Genomic DNA, 19,414 nt, shown 5'->3' on the forward strand with positions numbered 1-19,414 from the left:
TTTGTCAAATATTTCATGGGTATTGTTTCTCCTCTCTCTCCTCCTCCACAGTATCCCAGGTCCGGCCTGAGCCCAGACCACAGGAACATTATCTGGAACAGCAAACAGGGCTTCACCATCCGAACCGCCACCTTCTATTACATCGGCCTCTTCTTCTGCCAGACCGTCGCTGGTGATGTCACGTACATGTCGCAAAAATTCTTAGTACACAGACCAGGTCAGCACTTGCTCTGCAGTCGTACACACCTCACATGTGAACGTTTAAATGCAGAACGCCTGCTCTTCTCCGACCTCTGTATGTTTCATGTGTTTTTTCTCTCTTTCACTGCAGTGAGTAACATCATCGATGTGTATCTGAACAGCAGTGACCCTCTGCAGGCTCTGAAGGGAGAGAGACTGGTCTTGAACTGCACGGCCACAGGGGAGTTGAACACCAGAGTCAACATCACCTGGGACTACCCCGGAAAGGTCAGACCTGCATTACAGTCTGGAGACAAGAAAAGCACAGTTTTAGATGACAGATGACCTTTGACAGAGACTGAATGTGTTCATGAGTTTCCCCCTGAGAAACGTCTATCTCTGTACACGGTGTGAAACGAGATGATAAGCCAGCAGCCTGGTCAAGGTGTCTGCTAACGTGCCATTAAATAACAATTATCCCTGTTTAATATTTAGTGGGCACACTAGTTGATTTATTGACACTTTATTAGCAAAAGCAAAAGTATAAAATTGCTACTTCAAGTGACTCTTTTTTCCCCTTCCCTTTTATTGCTCCCTTCAGTTTCATACTACAGTGATCTGTAGTCATTTCCACTTTCAATAAGGTCTGTGTCATTAGGAGTTCATTTCTTGTAACCAATAGCTTTATCGTTGTTAATCATTAGAAATCGCTGGACTGGATGACTTGTCAATACTCCTTAATTTGTTCCACTTGTTTTTTAGAAACCGCAGAGCAACCTCTCACTTTTAAAGTAAACATTTCTAAGCTCGTTGAGAAATCGTTACAAGGAAAGAACCCTTATTTTCTTATAAACATAACACGGATGAGTCATAATCCTGTGTGTTTCTTGGGTTAGACAAATCTTAAGTGATACATTTTAACAGGGAACAAAAATGTTCAGGCCACATAGTATGAGCTTCCAAGTCCACAGGACTTTAAAAAGTTGCTGGAAGAGGATGTGCACCAGCCGGACGTGTTATTTATTATCTGGAAATCCCCTAATATGAATTTAACGAAGTTTGACTTATGAAAATGAAGAAGAAGGTTCCAAAAAGTGCATGTGATTTAATTATGTGTAAGAGAAATATCACAGATACAGATACAGTGTGTAAACATGCCAGCCTTTATATAAAGAGAATGCCACGTTACTCTGATTATTTTTATTCTAATTTCAATTATTCAGTCTCACAGCTTTTCAAAATAAATTCCATGCACACACAGGCGAACTTTCCGTGTTAATCCTCCGGCTTTTCTCCCGCTTAAACTTCAGAATGACAACGTCGGCTTCACTTCCAAGAGGCTGCTGAGACACCGAACGCACATGTTGTTCTACAGTATCCTGACCATCCCCAAGCTCCAGAGATCAGACCGAGGCGACTACACATGCCGGGTCACGAGCGGTGAAAAAACCAAGCAGAAGATGGTCTCAGTGACCGTGTATGGTGAGTGTCTTCTGATTGAAACCTGCTGACATGTAGGTAGTTCACCCATGGAAGTGCAGAGATTACTCATGCATATTTTTATAGCTGAAATGAGTTTCGTTCTGAGGTTACAGACTCGGAATTACCATCAAGAGTGATGAAACAGTTCCACAATTGTCCCTTTTTTGTCATTTCGATGATTTCACCTTACTTGAACATGGTCTTGTGATTCTTCAATTTTAGACCGTCCATTTATCAATCTGAAGGCCAGACAGGGATCAGTGATGGAGGCTCAAGCGGGACAGAAATCTTATCGAATCACCCCCAAACTGAGAGCGTTCCCTGCCCCGGAGGTTATCTGGTAAGAGATCACGCCGAACCCACGCCTCTGTGTTCACACCTCATCACGTTGTTTGAATTTAGAGTTTCCTCTGCAGTGTTTTCACTCCCCTTTTTTAATGTCTGCCTTTGTTAATGGCTAAATAGGGCTTGTTTATAAATCTGTTTAAATCTCTGGCACACTTTCAGCAGCCTTTCATAGGAAAAGCCTGATGATGTTTATTTAAGCAGCCATGCATCACTTATCATATTTAGCCATCAGAGTCATTAATTCTGTAATATTATAATTCCAAATAATTTTCCCCTCTTAGGTCACATAGGGGTCGGCCTTAAAGCTGCAAGTCCTGACTTTCCCAAAACTTTTTCTGGCAGGCAAAAGGATGGCATGGAGGCAAAGGCGCAATGTTCCCGTTACCACATCGATGGGAATTCCCTGGTGATCCGCGATGTTGCAGAGGAGGATGCCGGGGATTACACTGTCCTGGTACGAATCCAGGAACACGGACTTTACCAGAATCTCACGCTCACACTTGTCGTCAACGGTAAGAAAAAAGAAAATAATCACTATAAACGCCTTCAGTTTTTTCCCCCAACCTGTCAGTGATTTAACTTTGCTCCGGTGTGTGTTCGTGTGTGTGTGTTTGTGTGGTGCTTCTCGTTTGACCAGTGAGTCCTCAGATAGGGGAGAAAGCCGTGTCATTGCAGGACCCCGGCTCTGTGCCGCGGGGGAGCAGACAAGGCCTGCACTGCACGTCCCATGGAGTCCCTCCTCCACACATCCAGTGGCTCTGGCATCCCTGTCCGTCCAAAGGCCTGTAAGTAGCTCAGACGACACAGAGGACACAGTGTAGAGTGCACACGTTAAATCATCTCTAAACCATCTGAAAATCAGGATATCTTGCACCTCAGACATTACCAGCTGTAATTATAGTGAAAAGGAAAAGAAGGGCTCCAATATGCAGTCCATTTATTTGCACAGAAAAAGAAGTAACGTTTCGAGCAGAAGCAGCTCTTCGTCAGACTTGAGAAATACAGATTGAGTATCATTTGATGTGGGTCATGTGATGACTAGAGTAACATGAAGCAGATACCAGCACAAACAAAATATAATACCATTTAGGACCCAAAGTGTTAGAAAGTGCTAGAAAAAGGAAAGAAAATATCTATCAATAATAACAATAAAGAGTCCTGATATTTCTAGTCTAACATCATCTTAAATATAAATACTTTCTTTTTTTCTTTTTTGATCAGCTGTAATTGTAGAAAACTTCTCTATTAAATAGTATGAAAATCATTAAATCTTACTTTACAAAATAGTGGATAATGTGTCAAAACTCACACCATACAAAATATATATCGTATAAACATGAGTGTACAGCCCATACTGAGTGGATCTGACACTTGAAGTTAAAATGTATAATTAACTCAGTATTGAAACAAGTTAAACATGAGTAGGAGAAAATATAAAACCTGTTGATTTGGAGGAAACATTTTTGTGGTCATTAGTTTATATTTATTTGAACTACAAAGTGTAAAAATAACAACACCATATGTTACACATACAAAAAATGTTATTTGGTCGTGGTGGTGGTTTCTGTCTGTGTGTGTGTGTTGAAAAACGAGACATGTTTTGTCTATTTCAGCATGTGTTCAGACAGCGTTTCCTTCTTGTAACCAGAACAGATGCCTTTGGGGGCCTTTCATGTGCGGGAATGTGTGAAAATGTGTGTGTGTTTATTTGTGTGTAAATGCGCCCCCACAATTTGTGTCGTTTCATCATGTCTGTGTTTGTATGTTTGCTTATTTGTGCGACTCGTTCGTTCCCCATATGTTTGTTCTCTCACTGTCTATGTGTCCTTTTCCATACGTTTGTTCAAGTGTTTGTCTAAGTGTATACAAGTGTGCAGTCTGTGTCTGTGTGTGTGTGTCAGTGTGTGTGTGTGTGTGTGTGTGTGCGCCTCTCACAGACATAGTACACAGTGTATCTCAGACTTGAAAGGGCAGAGAAAAAAAAACACACTTCAATAGAGGCTAGTTCCGTGCTCTCAGTCACGATTTGTTGGTTTCCAAATCAAACGCTATGATTTAATGAATTTCCTGTGCAGGACGCAGGGTGAGAGGCCTGTTTATTATTGTGATTGCACACCGCATCCTGTGATGCTTTTTCTTATATCTGACACACACACTATATATAAAGTTCTCATGAGAAATGGCCCAACCCAGAGATGCAGCGGGACACTCGTTTAGTCAACTCACACATACACAAACACACTCAGGCGCGAGTACTCAAGCAGCCACTTGGCAGAAACATTGATTGAGTTGTTCTTGGAGGTCAGACACTTATTGTGTTGCTCATGACCAAGTCAGAGAGGTTAAGTATTACCTGAGAGCGACCACAGCAGCCGCCCATACTCTATCCCCCCTCTGAGACACACTGACATCATCGGTGTACTTGACCCTTAACCCCGGCACTCTCGCATGGCGCCATGCCGAGGTGCCTCCACTGTGGTTTCATCCGTCCGTCTCTGCCAAGTGTAATCTACATGATGCACATGAGCCTGCTCTTGACCAGCTGGCAGCGTCACACTGTAGCTGGACAACGTGATACGCACTGTTCGTCCTGCAGAGACGTGAGCTGCTGTCTGCTCTTTTCTATATGATCTGCTGCATATGCAGACTATATTACTGTTTCTAATATTTTATGACATGTGGAATCAGTCCCACCTAATTTTCATCACTTAAATTGAAGATTTTGTATGTTTATTCTGATTGGGTTTTAAGTCAAATTTCAAATTTAAGTCCATATATGAAATTTGAAATGTATTTCAGTCTGTAAGTAATTACATTTTATCTTACTACCAAACTGTTGCTGCAAACAAGATTTCTGCAGGCAGACACTGTGTTCACTGAAGCTACAGCTTGGAGCACGCTCATGCTGCAACATATTACATTTGGCCTCTTTACTGACTTATGGTAACATTTGAAAATCCCTCTATTTAGCATTCACAAGCAGTATGTCAGTGTTTCATAACATTTGTTTCCTAATGTATTGATGAACAACTATACCAATCAATAACTACCTTATAATACTCCTATGAGCACCCATAGTTGGAGGCTCGTGTATAAATACATAATTCATGAGATGCAGTACTGAAATTAAATGTCTCATTGGAGAGTGAATTAAATGTTTATATACTGTTTATAAATGCTAAATAGGGGGTCTTGAAGTGGACTCATGGTCCTTTGTAAAGCTCTGTTCTGGTTCTGCTTCAGTGTCTGAGTGTGTTTCTCTAGACCAGTTTGTGGCTGGATCCTCACTCGGCCCTTGTTCTTTGCAGCCCGGCTGCACCACGAGCCTGACGCCGCGCCGGAGGAGGCCCAGGGGCAGTGGACCAGGCCGGGCCAGGCTGATGGGGGGCCTCACGCCTGGGTCCTGGGTCCACTCCTCGGTCTGGCCCTGGGAACCGCAGCGCTCTTATCTGGCCCGGGCAGGAGGCGCACTGGGCTTCCTGTGCGAAAATCAGAGCGCTTTTCCTCTCGTTGTTTGGCTTCCTCTCCGATGCGAGACGCTTCCCAGCAGCGTGATTGTCCCTTCGTCTTCAAACGTGGCACAGTCCGCTTCCTCAAGAGCTTGATCTATTCTTGAGAGCCCCCTCCTGCCCCCCACCCCCCACCAACACCCCACCCCGTCCCCCACAACTCTGCTGCCCCCCACACATACCTTTCCTACCCGTTCCCTCACCAGCTCTGCCCTCCACCCCCCCAACCCAGCATCCTCCACCTTTACAGAAGAACAACTCCCCATCACCTCTCCCACCCCGGAGCCCACCCCCCCACTCCACACACTCATCAGTGCTTCTGCACCGCAGCCAGAGCCCTCAGTGACATAACCAGAGATCCTAAGTGACGATCCTGTGCTTGCTCAACTGGTGTGGGAAGTGAGGAAAGTGACTTGGAAAACTGCTGAGCAGTGAAGACCAGGAGACACAGGAAACGAGGAGGAAAATAAGCCACATCACTATGGATATAAGGACACCTGCTTTACTGATTATTTATTTATTTCCTTCATTTCCCCTCCATGTCAGTCCTCCCAACGCACCTAGCCATCCTGTAGTTGTTTATGCTTTTACATTTCACAGACGTTTTGAGCCAGAAGAAGTGCAATTATTCCATCCATCCAATCCAACAGCCACATTTCTGGAGCTGCTTTGCTTGTTTTTTGTGTCCTAGAGTGGTACTATAATGGGTGCATGAACCGTGCCTGTCTCAAGCCCTGATCTGATTCTGACATCCACAAAAGCTGTGAGTTTGTGTTCCGATTTCTAGCCACCGGTATAGAAGGTCAAAATGTGCTCACCATGGACGGGGCGAAACAAGAGAGAGAGGACGAGCTTTGTTGTTGTTCACTATGGGATGCCTTACAGTTCTCTATTAAAAGACTGAAGGTCAGCAGACGCCTACCATGTAGGAAGTCTCCACAGACCAGAGACTATGACTGCCCTCTGTCACATTCTGTCATCCAGTGTCGTCCAGTGTCATCCCATGTCAAAATGTCTTCTGTTTGTGTGTCCAACGATGTCAGTATAACAGCCCTTTGTCTTTGTATTGAAAGTTAATTAAAACCTAGATGTATGTTTGATACTACAAGCCATTTCTAGAGGATGAGTGCTCTTAGTAATGTCCATTTGTTTGCATGTTTGTGTGTGAATGTGTATGTGTGTGTAAAGCTAGCATTTGCATGTGCATAAATGCTTGTGCAGGAATGTCTGTTTGAACGTGTGTGTGTGTGTGTGTGTGTGTGTGTGTGTGTGTGTGTGTGTGTGTGTGTGTGTGTGTGGTTGTGTCCCATTCTACGGGTGTCACCCAATGTGATTCATTCCTTGTATACAGATGTTCTATGAGTAATATATGAATCTAATATTTAATAATTTTATACAACTAACTTACATATGACGAATGACAATATTTGCCAACTTTGTATGAATCTGTTAAGATGTACTGAAGTGTTGTATCAGTTGTTTGTGTTTTTGCATTAAACTTTGCTTATATTTGTGTATTGGTTCATGCAGCGCTGTGGTTATTCTGGGGATGAGACAGGAACGGACAGGGACAGTAGACAAGTGTATTTCAGGCAGTGAGAGAGGACAGGAAGAAAAGGCAGGAGACGACCCCCACTGATACACAACTTGGAGTAGTTCATTCATATTTCCAGGCAGCTGCTCACCCTGTTGGCAGGCACACACACACACACACACACACACACACAACACACTGTGTGAATGAGGCTGTGGTGTGTGACTGTGTACGTGTTCATTCTTCTGTGTCTAACCTTGTTTATGTCCACACCATCCATGTAACTAATCATATTTTTATGTTTGTGTGTCACTCTGCGAAAGCTTTTCCTGGGAAGAATGATGTGTGATGAGTGTGTGTCTGTGTCCGTGTCTGTGTATGTCTCTGTGTGTGTTTGTGCATGTGTCAGGCTTGAAATGTCATGCACAGGGTGGGTCGCACATTATCTACATGCCAAGAGGAAGGGCAATCAAGGAGCAGAGAGGAATCAACCTCAGGGAGGTGCTCAGGACAGACAGAGAAGGATGACGGCAAGGACGCAGACAGAGACAGTGAGACAGAGAGGGACAGTGACACGTCCATAAACACACAGAGGATCAATGAACACGGTGGAAATGATAGTTTACAATGACGAAAGTGGTTAATGTCAAAAAAGATGGAGCTGCATTGTTTTGATCTTAGGAAATCTGTATAGATAGATAGATAGATAGATAGATAGATAGATAGATAGATAGATAGATAGATAGATTCCAACTATATGATGTAGATGTATTGTTAGTGATGTGATACATAATTAGGCCATAATTTCTCTCTAAACAAGGAATATTGGTCTATTAAATGCCTTTTTTTCTTTTTTTTATCCAGGACCAATATAGTTTGATGGCTAATAAAAATTAACCATTGGTCTTGATATAACATTAAATTAACTACTATTATTTTTTATGCAATGTGAAGATTTGTAAAGCCAAAATTATCTTCTGAATAGAGGTTAAAAGAAAAGTTAACAGAGACCTGTGTACAATAGAGAACATTTGTGCACCGCTTCACACACTTAAATAGCTTTTTTTTTCTTTTCTTTTTTTTTTTACCAAATCCAGATCAAATAAGGGGAAAAGATTGCTTAAAAAACACTACTTTGTATTTTTGAAACCTTCATTATGCAGGATTCACCAAATAGATATATATATATTTATGTTTAGAGAGAGAGAGAGAGAATGAATCCTATAGGTTTTATTTTATCAATTGTATCATTCATTTTATTGAATAATGATACCCGTCTATTCCTTGCAGATGGTTTTGCTACCTTTCCATTGCAATTCATTTATCTTTCCAAACTAAATTTGAAATACTAAATATACTTGAATGTTTAAGTATCACACAGACAAAGATAAAATCCATAATGCCTATTTACCTCCTCTAATGTAACCGTTTGTAATGATCAAACCCCTGCAGCTCCTTCTGTGTGTAACTAAAGCCACAGAGCAGCTTGCATAAGCTCCAGTTCCCACAGCTCCCACAGCTCCCACAGCTCCACTGGTGTGTAATCTATTGATTTAGACTTGTGAGAGTCATTGACAAGGACAGGAACTCTAGTCCTGGAAATGTGGGATGATTTGTTAAGAATGGAAGGAAGCTGATCTACAGGATGACAATACCACCTCTGCATCCTCCATAAATGAACAATCCTGCATTACATAGCACTACAAAGATCCACTATTGTCTATCAGCCAAAGAGGACGTGATGCTTTTGATAAAAATGGATTGGTGATGATGACGGTTATGTGAATGACGATAGAGATAAAATCAAGAAGCAACGATCAAGGCGTTTCCCTGGTGTTCTTGTCTTCCTCCTGCCGAGCACAGCTGTGTAACACCCACACACACACACACACACACACCTGGAAGCAGTGTAAAACGGCTTGTGTCAACACAGCTGAGTCCCTGTCCCTCTCTCTCCGCCTCCTCCTCCCTCAAGGTGTGTGTGTCCAACGTCCTCCTCACTATGGCGCCCTGTGACGGAAAGTCTCCCCGCCACGTCCACAGACAACCACATCCTGAGTGTTACCCACAGACAGGAAGTGCTTCAGGGGAAGAAAAAGGTAGGTGAAGCACCGGGATCCATGCAGCGACTAATAGAGGAGCTGTGAGAAAGTCACAGAAAAAATAAATTGTTGCAATCATCAGCAAAAATATTAAAAATAAACAAAGTGTCTGGATTAGAGATGTCACGATTATAGATTTTCTTGGTACGGTTATTGTCAGAGAAATAATCACGGTAGTACGATTATCATGATTAATTAACACTATTATTGTGTAAAATCAAATATAGTCAAAATATAATTACATTACTAAATATTTACACAAAATATTTTAAGCATCTATTAAAATTTAACCAATTATTAATCCCCCAGGGGAGGTGTTTGAAATATTCAAGTCATTAATTGTCATCTATACAAATGTTTAAGTTAATTTTAATCTTTTCTTCTTAATTACAAATGACACTCTAGCATTTTAAATTCCTACCAATTCAATGTTATGTAAATGGACCAGTAGTATCTGTGCATTTACCTTTACTTTGGCGCACATCTGCCGATTATGGTTCCAACATAAACTTTTTTTGGAAAATTACGGTATTTAGGAATCTTTACGATTAATTAATTGTGGCGTTTGATACCGCGATTATTGGGGAAACAAGTACTTGTGACATCCCTAGTGGATTATAGTAAAAAAAAAAACATGAGGGAAAGTTCACTGTGCAGTTTCCATCAGTGAACTGTAGGAGAAAATGTTACAATTTCATTCACAGGATCATCACTTGTTCTGCTTCCTCTCTCTCTTTTCCCTTCCTTCCCTCCCTCCCACACACACACACATGCACACACACACACACACACACACACACACACATTAATACTTATCGACAGTTTGCATATAGAGCTGCCCACTGTGTTGGTTGGAAGTGGGCAGGAGGTCTGGCTCAGAGACCCCTATTGTCTGCTGAGTTCGACCAATGGAAAATATGATTCCTGCCATCGGTGGCAGAGGTAATGAGCCTGATGAATGTGTGTGTGTGTGTGTGTGTGTGTGTGTGTGTGTGTGTGTGCGCTAAGAGCTGGTTTGTTCATGCGGATGTTTGTGCTCTCCACAGACAGTGGGGGTCCTGACTGTGGCAGAGGCCTTTGTGTCTGGAGTGTATCGCTGTGTTGCCTCCAACTCTGCAGGCTCCGACCAGCTCGACATCCACTTCTACATCACAGGTGAACCCACACGAAATGAATCACATCCTCTGAAATATAAAGTTACACATGTCTGAGTGTTTCTCTTTTGCCCCCGCCCCCCTTTTTGTCGACATCTGGGAAATTCTTTGGAAATCTTAAGTAACAAGTCTTAAAATAACAAATATTTACGGTCCCTAGCCACCCCGTCCCTCCTCCCTTTCACTCCCCAGTATCCTCTTTCTTAAAATAACTAGTTTCTGTCTTTCTGTCATCCGCTCGCTTTTCTCAATGGACACCCTCCCTCCTAAATATGAAACAAGGCTCACATCAGCTGACCCATGCCTTGTCATTGTTGGGTCAAAGCATCAAGTATATGTATTAGTATTAACTTTAGAACAACATATTAGGTGTTTATGCAGAGTAATGATTGAATAGTGAAAGAATCGTATTTCTTATGTGTGGTCAGTGTTTTTCAGTCAATTTCAAGCTGAAATCAAGGATGGGTGTGACTCTACAGCACTTTTTTTTGTATTTCATAATTTGTGATGATATTACATATTACTCATACACAGTCTATTATTTTAAACTGTGACACACTATAGGCTACTTGTTGCTTTCTCCCTTTTGCTATGAACATTCCCAGAACAAAAGGTAACATCCCTAACCTAAATAAGCAGAAGTGCAAGAGTATAAGATAAGTAGAGAGTAAAGGAAATGTGACAGTGAAGTGTGGGCTTTTTTTCTACTTTTTTTTAGTGTACAGGGGAAAAAAGGATCAAGTCCTCACTATTATCTTCAGTGTAAGACAGAGGGCGCTGTGTCAGAGAATAAAGAGACACTGCATGAAGCTCAGAGCTCTAGACTGGACTTGGCAGTGAAGGGACAGCAGCATTAATAACTACTATATATATATATATATATATATATATGTAAAAAAAAAAAATATATATATATATATATATATATATATATATATATATATATATATATATATATATATATTTTTTTTTTTTTTACACACTGCATCATTAGTTTTGTGTAAAAGAAATGCAACTTTTTATTTGCATTTACAGTGTTGTTTGTTTTGAATTTGATAATTTATTGGAAAAGCACATAAAACAGTGAGCAGATCAGCAGGTTTAAGAACCAAACAGGACATTTTAAATAAACCACTACGGAAATTTTGTGGACAAACAGTTCATAGGACACACCAGATAGTGAAAAGGTTGCAACCTACATATCAGTGTAGGTTTAGTATTTGGCAGAACAAAGTAGCGTACGTGCAACGTGCAGTTTACAGCTCACATAGGCTCCTGTATCTTGCAGGTGTGTACCTTTGATGTGTGGTTAGATTTGTAACTTAGACTAACAGATAAAGGTTGTTTGTGTTGTGCAAGTTTTTAAATGTGTGCATGAGTGCGTGTGTGTGTCTGCGCACAAGGCCGTGCAGAGCTGTTAGTGTGTGAGCGAGAGCGAAACAGGAAACTGGGGCTCTTATCGTTCCACTTCCCCGTGCAGCGCACTTCCTTGGACTGGCAGGTCCGCTTTATTTCGGGAGGCCTTGGGGTGTTCGGGAAAGATAAACACTATCTGCCATCAGGAAACTCTCGAGCCGTTTCCACGGGAAGTTTCGAATGGCTAAAGTAAATAAGAAGGCTTTTCACTGTATTCCACTAGCTGCTTTTACCCACAATAGCCATTCAACATTGTCATCAAAGGTTGCAAAAAATGGAGGTTTGGTGGAATCAGGGGTTTAAGTGTGTGTTTCAGGCATGTGGGGAAACTGAGAAGGCTTCATTCATCAAACAGGAGATCACTGAAGGCTTAGAGATTGTTCATGTTCCCAGACACATCTCTTGGTTTCTCTGTGTTTCCCCCTCAGACGTCCCGGGAGGCTTCATCATAAACCAGGAGGAGGAGCCCAGAGAGGGCGCGGACCTCCACCTCACCTGTGTGGCCAATAGGTACCTGTACACCGCGGTGGCATGGCAACGGGTGAATGACACAGAGGAGGATGTCCGATCCCTGAGTCGTCAGCAGCAGTTCACATCGGGGGAGTACTCAGACTCTTTGGTCCTGTTGCTCAGCAACCTGACAGCCAGAGACTCTGGCGCCTACAGGTGCTCCGCCCGCCACCTCGTCACGGGACAGGAAACACATCTGGACACACAGGTGGAGGTCACAAGTGAGTCATCTCCATTTAATGGTTTCCTCTTCATCCTCATATTTAGTAGGAAGGTAAAATCACTACATGGTTTTTATTAAAAAGTAACCGATCGGTGGGTCGTTTAATTTAAATTAAACTTTTTTTTTATTGCACAAAGTCTGTTTTACAACCACCCCTCTAATTTCACATATTTTTCTCAATGTCACAAATGCAGATAGAAAACTGAGCTCAGATTACTTGACAAGTTTGAATTTCACAGCAGCTTAATTTTTTTTTAAAACCTTCAGATCTGACCTATTTAGTAATTTTTCATTTTATCTCACCTTTAGTCAAATCCTATATAAAAAACATAAATTCAAATGCATTTTATAAATATTTCACTGAAATGAAATATTCAATTTTATTAAATCATTATATCACATCTTTATGACCTTCCCTTTCCTGAATCCTGAACCCTGAAACAGGGACTGAATGGTTCAGGGGACTCGGTGCTGAACAGATACCAATATTTACTGTTTGGGGGCTCCATTTGTTGTCAGGGGTCTTGAGCGTGCAGCTTCACACAGCTTAATTGCTGTTTTTTTTATATTCAAATATGATTGTTGATCACACCACATGTTCTGCCTCTTCATGTTTGCCGTGCACATATGTTGCACATACGTATACAAACAAACAAACACCCACACTCTCTCACAGAGGTCTTGCTGCTTGGGAATTGGGTCCCCTCAGCTTCCTGGGGCCCCACCCTGCCTTTGCTCTTGCGCTCCAGCTCAGCACCTCTTTCACGTGGGAATGAGCTCTTGTCTGGAGGAAGAGCACACAATGGCACTTCCCACAATGCCACATTTACAGGCCCCTACACAAGGCCGGAGGAACAATCAGCCAATCAGACACTGTCAGGCCCCAGCCCCCGCGGACAATCATCAATTGTTGTCCAGGAGGAAGATAGGGGAAACAACAATCAGTCGCCTTGGTTAAGTGACTTTTCTTCATGTCTTTTACTGCTGTTCTTTATACAATCAGGGCTCAACGGGACAACTTCCTCCCTCGGGACCCTCACAAAGGAATTACTAGAGAGACATGGTGACCAGAGAGCGACGAGTGGGGCAGCTAGAGAGAGAGAGAAAGAGGGGGAATGAGAAAAAACTGAAACATAGGGTTTGAGCATTTCAGAGAATGAGGAGTCATTTGATCTAATTATAGTGTATGAGGACAGTGGTGTAATTAAAGTGCATGAGAGGGAAACTAAAAAAAAACTACAACTCATTGTGTTCACTCATGGGACAATTACTGTCCACATGTTGAAATACAACTTCTAGAAATATGGGATTGTATTGTGGAGTTTTCCTGGTCCCAGATGTTGTCTGACTCACAGGTTGAACTCAAGGCCTCAAATGTGAAACTACCAACACAGAATAATTGTGCAAAAGTGGCACTGGTCCAACAAACTGTGGAGAAAATAGCGGTGATTTCACTCCATTAGAAATCTCTGTCTATAAATAACTACAAATGGACTCAGACAACTGTGAACAATACAGTCTGTTTTGCATAAAATGTTCTATTCAACGGTTTACTTGGATTGAATTGAAGCTACAGACTGTTAGCAGCAAAATGTCATTAAAGGCTAAAATGTAAAGTTTTATATTAACAATGGATCAGTGAAAGCTGCTCTTCAAAAGATCTATATTACTGTATTACTATATGATTCATGTTGAAATCAAAGTGGATCAATGGATCATACGTATTGTAAATTCAATATATTGTAGTTTTCAAGTTGATTTCAGGTTGGTATGTTTTTCATGTAACGAATAACGGCAGGTGTCCAAGGAGTAAAAAGTCCAGTATACAACATAAATGGGTTAACATGCATGTTTTTGTGTCTCCCTCCAGTTCTGGAGCCTCCGGTGCTGTATAATAATTTGACAGATTGCATTGTCAACGTGAGCAGCTCAGTGACCCTCAGCTGTCCGTCTCAGGGCGTCCCACCACCCACCATCACATGGTACAAAGATGAGCACGCTCTGTTACAGGGATCAGGTAAAAAGGAGAAGGGAAACAGACTATTGATGTAACTTGTAGCTGTAATGTGGTCTTTTAATATTTTCCCACCGTATGCAAGGTATCGTCATTTCACCAGAAGACGGGAGCCTCCATATTGACCGAATCACAGGGGAGGACCAGGGTCTGTATACATGCCAGGCCACCAATGAGAGGGGGTCTGCAGAGAGCTCTGCCTACATATGGGTCAATGGTGAGTATATGTGTCAAACCAGTTGTGTTCTTCTTCAAGATGCTCAACCTGTGATTGGCTGTGGTTATCTCAGCCATGAAGATGGGGCTCGTCCATATAAGGGTATGTCTGGATGTGCATTGTTCTCAGAGCTATAATTAGCTGTCTGGTTGTTTTCATGGATGTAGATGTACGTTGGGCTGTGACGTCTCAGTTCTATTAATGGGAGATCATCATCATCTGAGTATCATAGACTCAAAGTAGGACACATACTGCTTTTGTTCCGTTTTCCTCATTCACATCATTCACACCCACACACTCACTCATAATACATCCGGTTGGGATGGAGCATCTGTGCAGTTCTACTACGCTCCAGTTTGAGCTCTGCTCCCTCACAGAAGTGGTGGACGTGCTCCTCAGTCCGGTTCTGGACAGTGAGAGGAGTGTGTGTGTGTGTGTGTGTGTGTGTGTGTGTGTGTGTGTGTGTGTGTTGTTGTGTTCTGATCAGTCAGGAAGGAAGCTGTCTCCCATTTTTATTTCCCGCGGAAGGGTCCGGCCTGAATCTCAGAGAAGCTCTGCGTTGCACTCAACATCGCTGGGCATTTCTACATCTACATCATCATCCCTTTAAAAAAATAATTAATGTATTTCATGATGCGACGGTGAAAACGTAGCGCCCCCAGTGGAAAGCATGAGAAAAAAATTTAACTTCACACACTCAAGTAAAATCGCATAGTGCAGTTTTAATTTAGTATTTCTCTGTTTTAATTTCAGTTGAATTTAAACAACAACAACAATAAAAACATGTACAATCAAATCAATTGATTAAAATGAAAAACATCAAACAGAAAACTACATTTAATAATGTTAATCTTAATTACTTATGTGTGTGTACATGTGTGTTTTTACAGGTGCCTCAGAGTCCTCATTTCTGGAGATTCCCACTCTCACCTGTACCTGTGTGGTCGCCACTCTCTTCTGGCTTTTGCTCACACTCTTCATACGAAAAATGAAACAGGTGAGAAGAAACAAGACCAAGTTTTATTCTATGCCACAGTGCACTTTAAAAACAACTTTAAACTTGTTTTGATATTGAACATATATTTTTAATTATTAATAGATTAGAATAGATTAGACTATTTTTGTTACATGTGCAGCCCAACATGTATTAATCATATAACAAAAATGTCTGATAGATATTAATAATTCAGGCCAAGAGGCAAAAATATTGTAATTGTCTGTCAGTTTCAACTATTAATCTTATAACTATTAAGCTTATAATACCCCATAATATTGGTCTGAGCCTGTAGGTTTGACTACAGCACAGTGTGAATGTCACAGATCAACCTCCACTTTTAAACATCTGTATTGTTGCACACTGTTTGCTTTTTGTTTTCATGATATTGACTCTGTAAAACACTCTCCTCTTTCTCTGAAGCCCAACAGCTCAAACACAAAGCCAGAATACCTGTCAATCATTCTGGACACAGGAGAGGGGCCAATAGATGAGCAGTGTGACAGGCTGCAATACGACCCCAACCAGTGGGAGTTTCCTCGAGAGCGTCTCAAATTAGGTACTTCTCTTTTCTTTCAGATTAAAATGATTCAGGATTTGTCAACATCAGCATGATTAGCTTTGACTGTGATACGAGTGGAAGGATTTTTGGATGAGTAATCCAGCGATGGGGCAGAGGGGAGGGATTTAAGATCACTGAACTGATACGAGGACTTTCTCATAGGTCTTATCAGATTATTATTGGGAGTGACTCTCATTCCATTAATCAGACGTTGTGTCTGTGTTGTCTGTGGCGCGCTAATCAACTCCAGCAGGGGGGTGTGAACTGTGTTTACTGGAACTAATCAGCTCTCACTATCATCAGGGTGGGATTCAGTTTAGATGGACTCCTGAAGTCTTTTCTTCATCTCTGCATCTCACATCCGGGGATGGATGATAATAGTAATTAATAATGTTACTCAATTAGACACACACACACACACACACACACACACACACACCTCCCTTTTCCCTATCAGCATCGCCTTCCTTCTCTCTTCCTTGCAGGGAAACCTCTGGGCCGCGGAGCCTTCGGGAAGGTGATGCAGGCGTGTGCGTTTGGTATAGATGGCGCCACCAGCTGCAGGACCGTGGCTGTCAAGATGCTCAAAGGTATAAGGTGGTCATGTGTTAGAACAGGGGTTCCCAAACGGCCCCCCAATAAGCATTAGCTTCTGGCCGGGGACCCCTTTTGCAAACCCACCGAGATTGAGGCTTGATGTCAGGCACAAAACACAGACATTGTGTATAAAAAATCGCAGCAGCGACTGCATTTCCTCCGGATGCTCAACCGTTTTGGAGTGTGCAGCAAATTGATGACTATTTTCTATCATTCTATGGTCGAATCGGTCCTGACCTTTGCCATCATCTCTTGGTTTGGCAGTCTCAAACTTGGAGATAAAAAGAGGCTGGAACATATTGTCAAAGTAGCCAGTAAAATCATCGGGGTCACATTACCCGATCTGTCCATAACTTTTCACAGGAGGATAATCTCTAAGGCTCAGGACATTATTCAGTGTCCTGACCATCCTCTCCATGCCGAGTTTGAGCTCCTTCCCTCTGGCAGGAGATTCAGATTGCCAAAAGTCAAATCAAATAGACTGAAAAACTAATTCATAACACAAGCCATTACCCAACTTATTTCAAATTCTTAACAGTTATGATACACTCCACTTATTTATTTATTTATTTCCTCGATTGTATGGAACAGCTCCCAGTTTGCCCTCTGGGGTACTTGCCATTTCAGTGTTGTGTAGAGTTTGTGTGGATGTGCTCTATATGTTCTGTGTTTTTTACCTTTCTGCAACATGAATTTCCCTTTGGGGACAATAAAGTTGAAAGTTGAAAAAAAAGGTGAAAAAAACTGCCAGGTCAACACAGTTAATGACGTCATGAATGATATTTTGACTGGCAAGCAATTAGAAAGATGAGCATGATGGCAAATAAGGTTTCAATATGTTATATTACTATACATTATATTTCATATTAATTCTCAAAATATAATCATTTATTTTGTTATTTGCATTTTTTCTCATCTTGACTCCACTTTGAAATGAAAACCACTGTGTTAGGAAGCTAAATCCCAAGTCTCAGCACCCGTTGTGTCTTTTCTGCCTGTCGTCCACCAGAGGGCGCCACAGCCAGCGAGCACAAAGCTCTGATGACTGAACTGAAGATCCTCAACCACATTGGACACCACCTGAATGTGGTCAACCTACTGGGAGCCTGCACCAAGCTGGGGGGTGCGTGCATCGTCTGCTCTAAATATGGCTAATAATAATATATGTGATAAAGGCTATATAATAGAATTTAACGTTAATTCATGTCCATATTTAAAGGCACAGTCAGTCACCATGTCAGTGTTACTGTGTTTACACTCTCACAGCAGTCATAACTGTAATCTCTCTTGTGTGCAGGGCCTCTGATGGTCATTGTGGAGTATTGCTGCTATGGAAACCTTTCTGCCTTCCTGAAGAGCAAGAGAGATGTGTTTGTGCACGACAGGGTGAGCTCAGCTGCGTCAGCACAGTAGCCACTGACCAACACGGTTAAAGATGGTGTGGCGATATGCTATGATTCGCCTCTATTATGTGTCAAGATGTCTGTGAACATTGGGCCCCCTGTTTCAGCTTCAGGGAAAACACTATCATCTCTGTATGCTGTACAGAATTACAAAATGATGCTCTCAAACACTCACTTCTGCAAAATGTCTGAGGTTCGAAGATGCTATCAGTCCTTGAGCAGGATGTTTACTTCCTTATTTTCTTCACAGGTTTAAACATGACTCAAAACTGTGCCCCCACATAGGTGAATTCAATGACTCGCTCTTTCGGCCAACCAAAAAAGCGACCGAAAATAGCCTGTAACAGATCAATTAAGATGATGACCTTTGACTGTCCTCATTTTTTACCCTATTTAATACAATATTTGATAACAATACATATTTTTTCCCCCAATCTTAGTTGGCTGATGAAAAGCAAGGAGGGATGAGTGGCAGCAGCGTTTCTGACGACCAGAGCGATGTTAGTTCAGAGTTTGATCACAGGGTCAAGAAAGAGAACTGCCACGGTGAGACAGCACCTTGAAGAACATTTTCCTGTTTGTGCAAATTCAAACGGCTTAAGTTCCTACTTTATTGTCCTTTAACCTCCCTCTGTCTGCTCTCTTTCTCCTGCTAGATCCCAAATCTGCCCCCAACGCTCCTTTATTCCTGGAGGATCTCATCTCCTTCAGCTTCCAGGTGGCTCGTGGCATGGAGTATCTGGCCTCTCGCAAGGTCTGCAGACTGTGTGTGCATGTGTGTGTGCATTAATCTACACCTGCATGTGTTTTATTGGGTATATGTTAGGGATGTCACAATTACTTGTTTTCACAATTAATCGCGGTATTAAACGCCACAATTAATTGATCGCAAAGATTCCTAAATACCGTCAAAAGATCATGTATGAAGCGTGTTGGCAGATGTGGCGCCAAAGTAAAGGTGAATGCACAGATACTGGTCCATTTACCTAACGTAGCATTGAATTGGTGGGAATTTAAATGCTAGAGTGTCATTTGTAATTATAAAAAAAAAGATTAAAATTAACTTAAACATTTGGTATCGATGACACTTCCACTGGTGGATTAATAATTGGTCATATTTTAATAGATATTTAAAATATTTTATAATTAGTAATGTATATTTTAACTAT

General features: G+C 41.7%; 1 protein-coding gene across 1 annotated transcript in view; it reads left to right on the top strand.

Moving 5' to 3' along the window:
- The window catches only part of flt1 (fms related receptor tyrosine kinase 1), a 33,542-nt gene that overhangs the window by 10,351 nt on the left and 3,777 nt on the right, over positions 1 to 19,414 (top strand). Inside the window, exons 5-22 of the mRNA XM_085762613.1 lie at positions 52 to 217; positions 332 to 468; positions 1,491 to 1,662; positions 1,885 to 2,002; positions 2,353 to 2,522; positions 2,648 to 2,795; positions 9,029 to 9,152; positions 10,202 to 10,310; positions 12,154 to 12,456; positions 14,329 to 14,475; positions 14,558 to 14,689; positions 15,580 to 15,686; positions 16,107 to 16,242; positions 16,731 to 16,835; positions 17,852 to 17,965; positions 18,140 to 18,228; positions 18,686 to 18,791; positions 18,902 to 18,999. Coding sequence (XP_085618739.1) covers positions 52 to 217; positions 332 to 468; positions 1,491 to 1,662; positions 1,885 to 2,002; positions 2,353 to 2,522; positions 2,648 to 2,795; positions 9,029 to 9,152; positions 10,202 to 10,310; positions 12,154 to 12,456; positions 14,329 to 14,475; positions 14,558 to 14,689; positions 15,580 to 15,686; positions 16,107 to 16,242; positions 16,731 to 16,835; positions 17,852 to 17,965; positions 18,140 to 18,228; positions 18,686 to 18,791; positions 18,902 to 18,999 — 2,481 coding nt within the window. The remainder of the gene's footprint in view (positions 1 to 51; positions 218 to 331; positions 469 to 1,490; positions 1,663 to 1,884; positions 2,003 to 2,352; positions 2,523 to 2,647; positions 2,796 to 9,028; positions 9,153 to 10,201; positions 10,311 to 12,153; positions 12,457 to 14,328; positions 14,476 to 14,557; positions 14,690 to 15,579; positions 15,687 to 16,106; positions 16,243 to 16,730; positions 16,836 to 17,851; positions 17,966 to 18,139; positions 18,229 to 18,685; positions 18,792 to 18,901; positions 19,000 to 19,414) is intronic.

The sequence above is a fragment of the Trachurus japonicus genome, chromosome 20 (genome assembly GCF_045865225.1).
Source record: "Trachurus japonicus isolate A0001 chromosome 20, Traja_1.0".
Classification (NCBI taxonomy): Eukaryota; Metazoa; Chordata; class Actinopteri; order Carangiformes; family Carangidae; genus Trachurus; species Trachurus japonicus.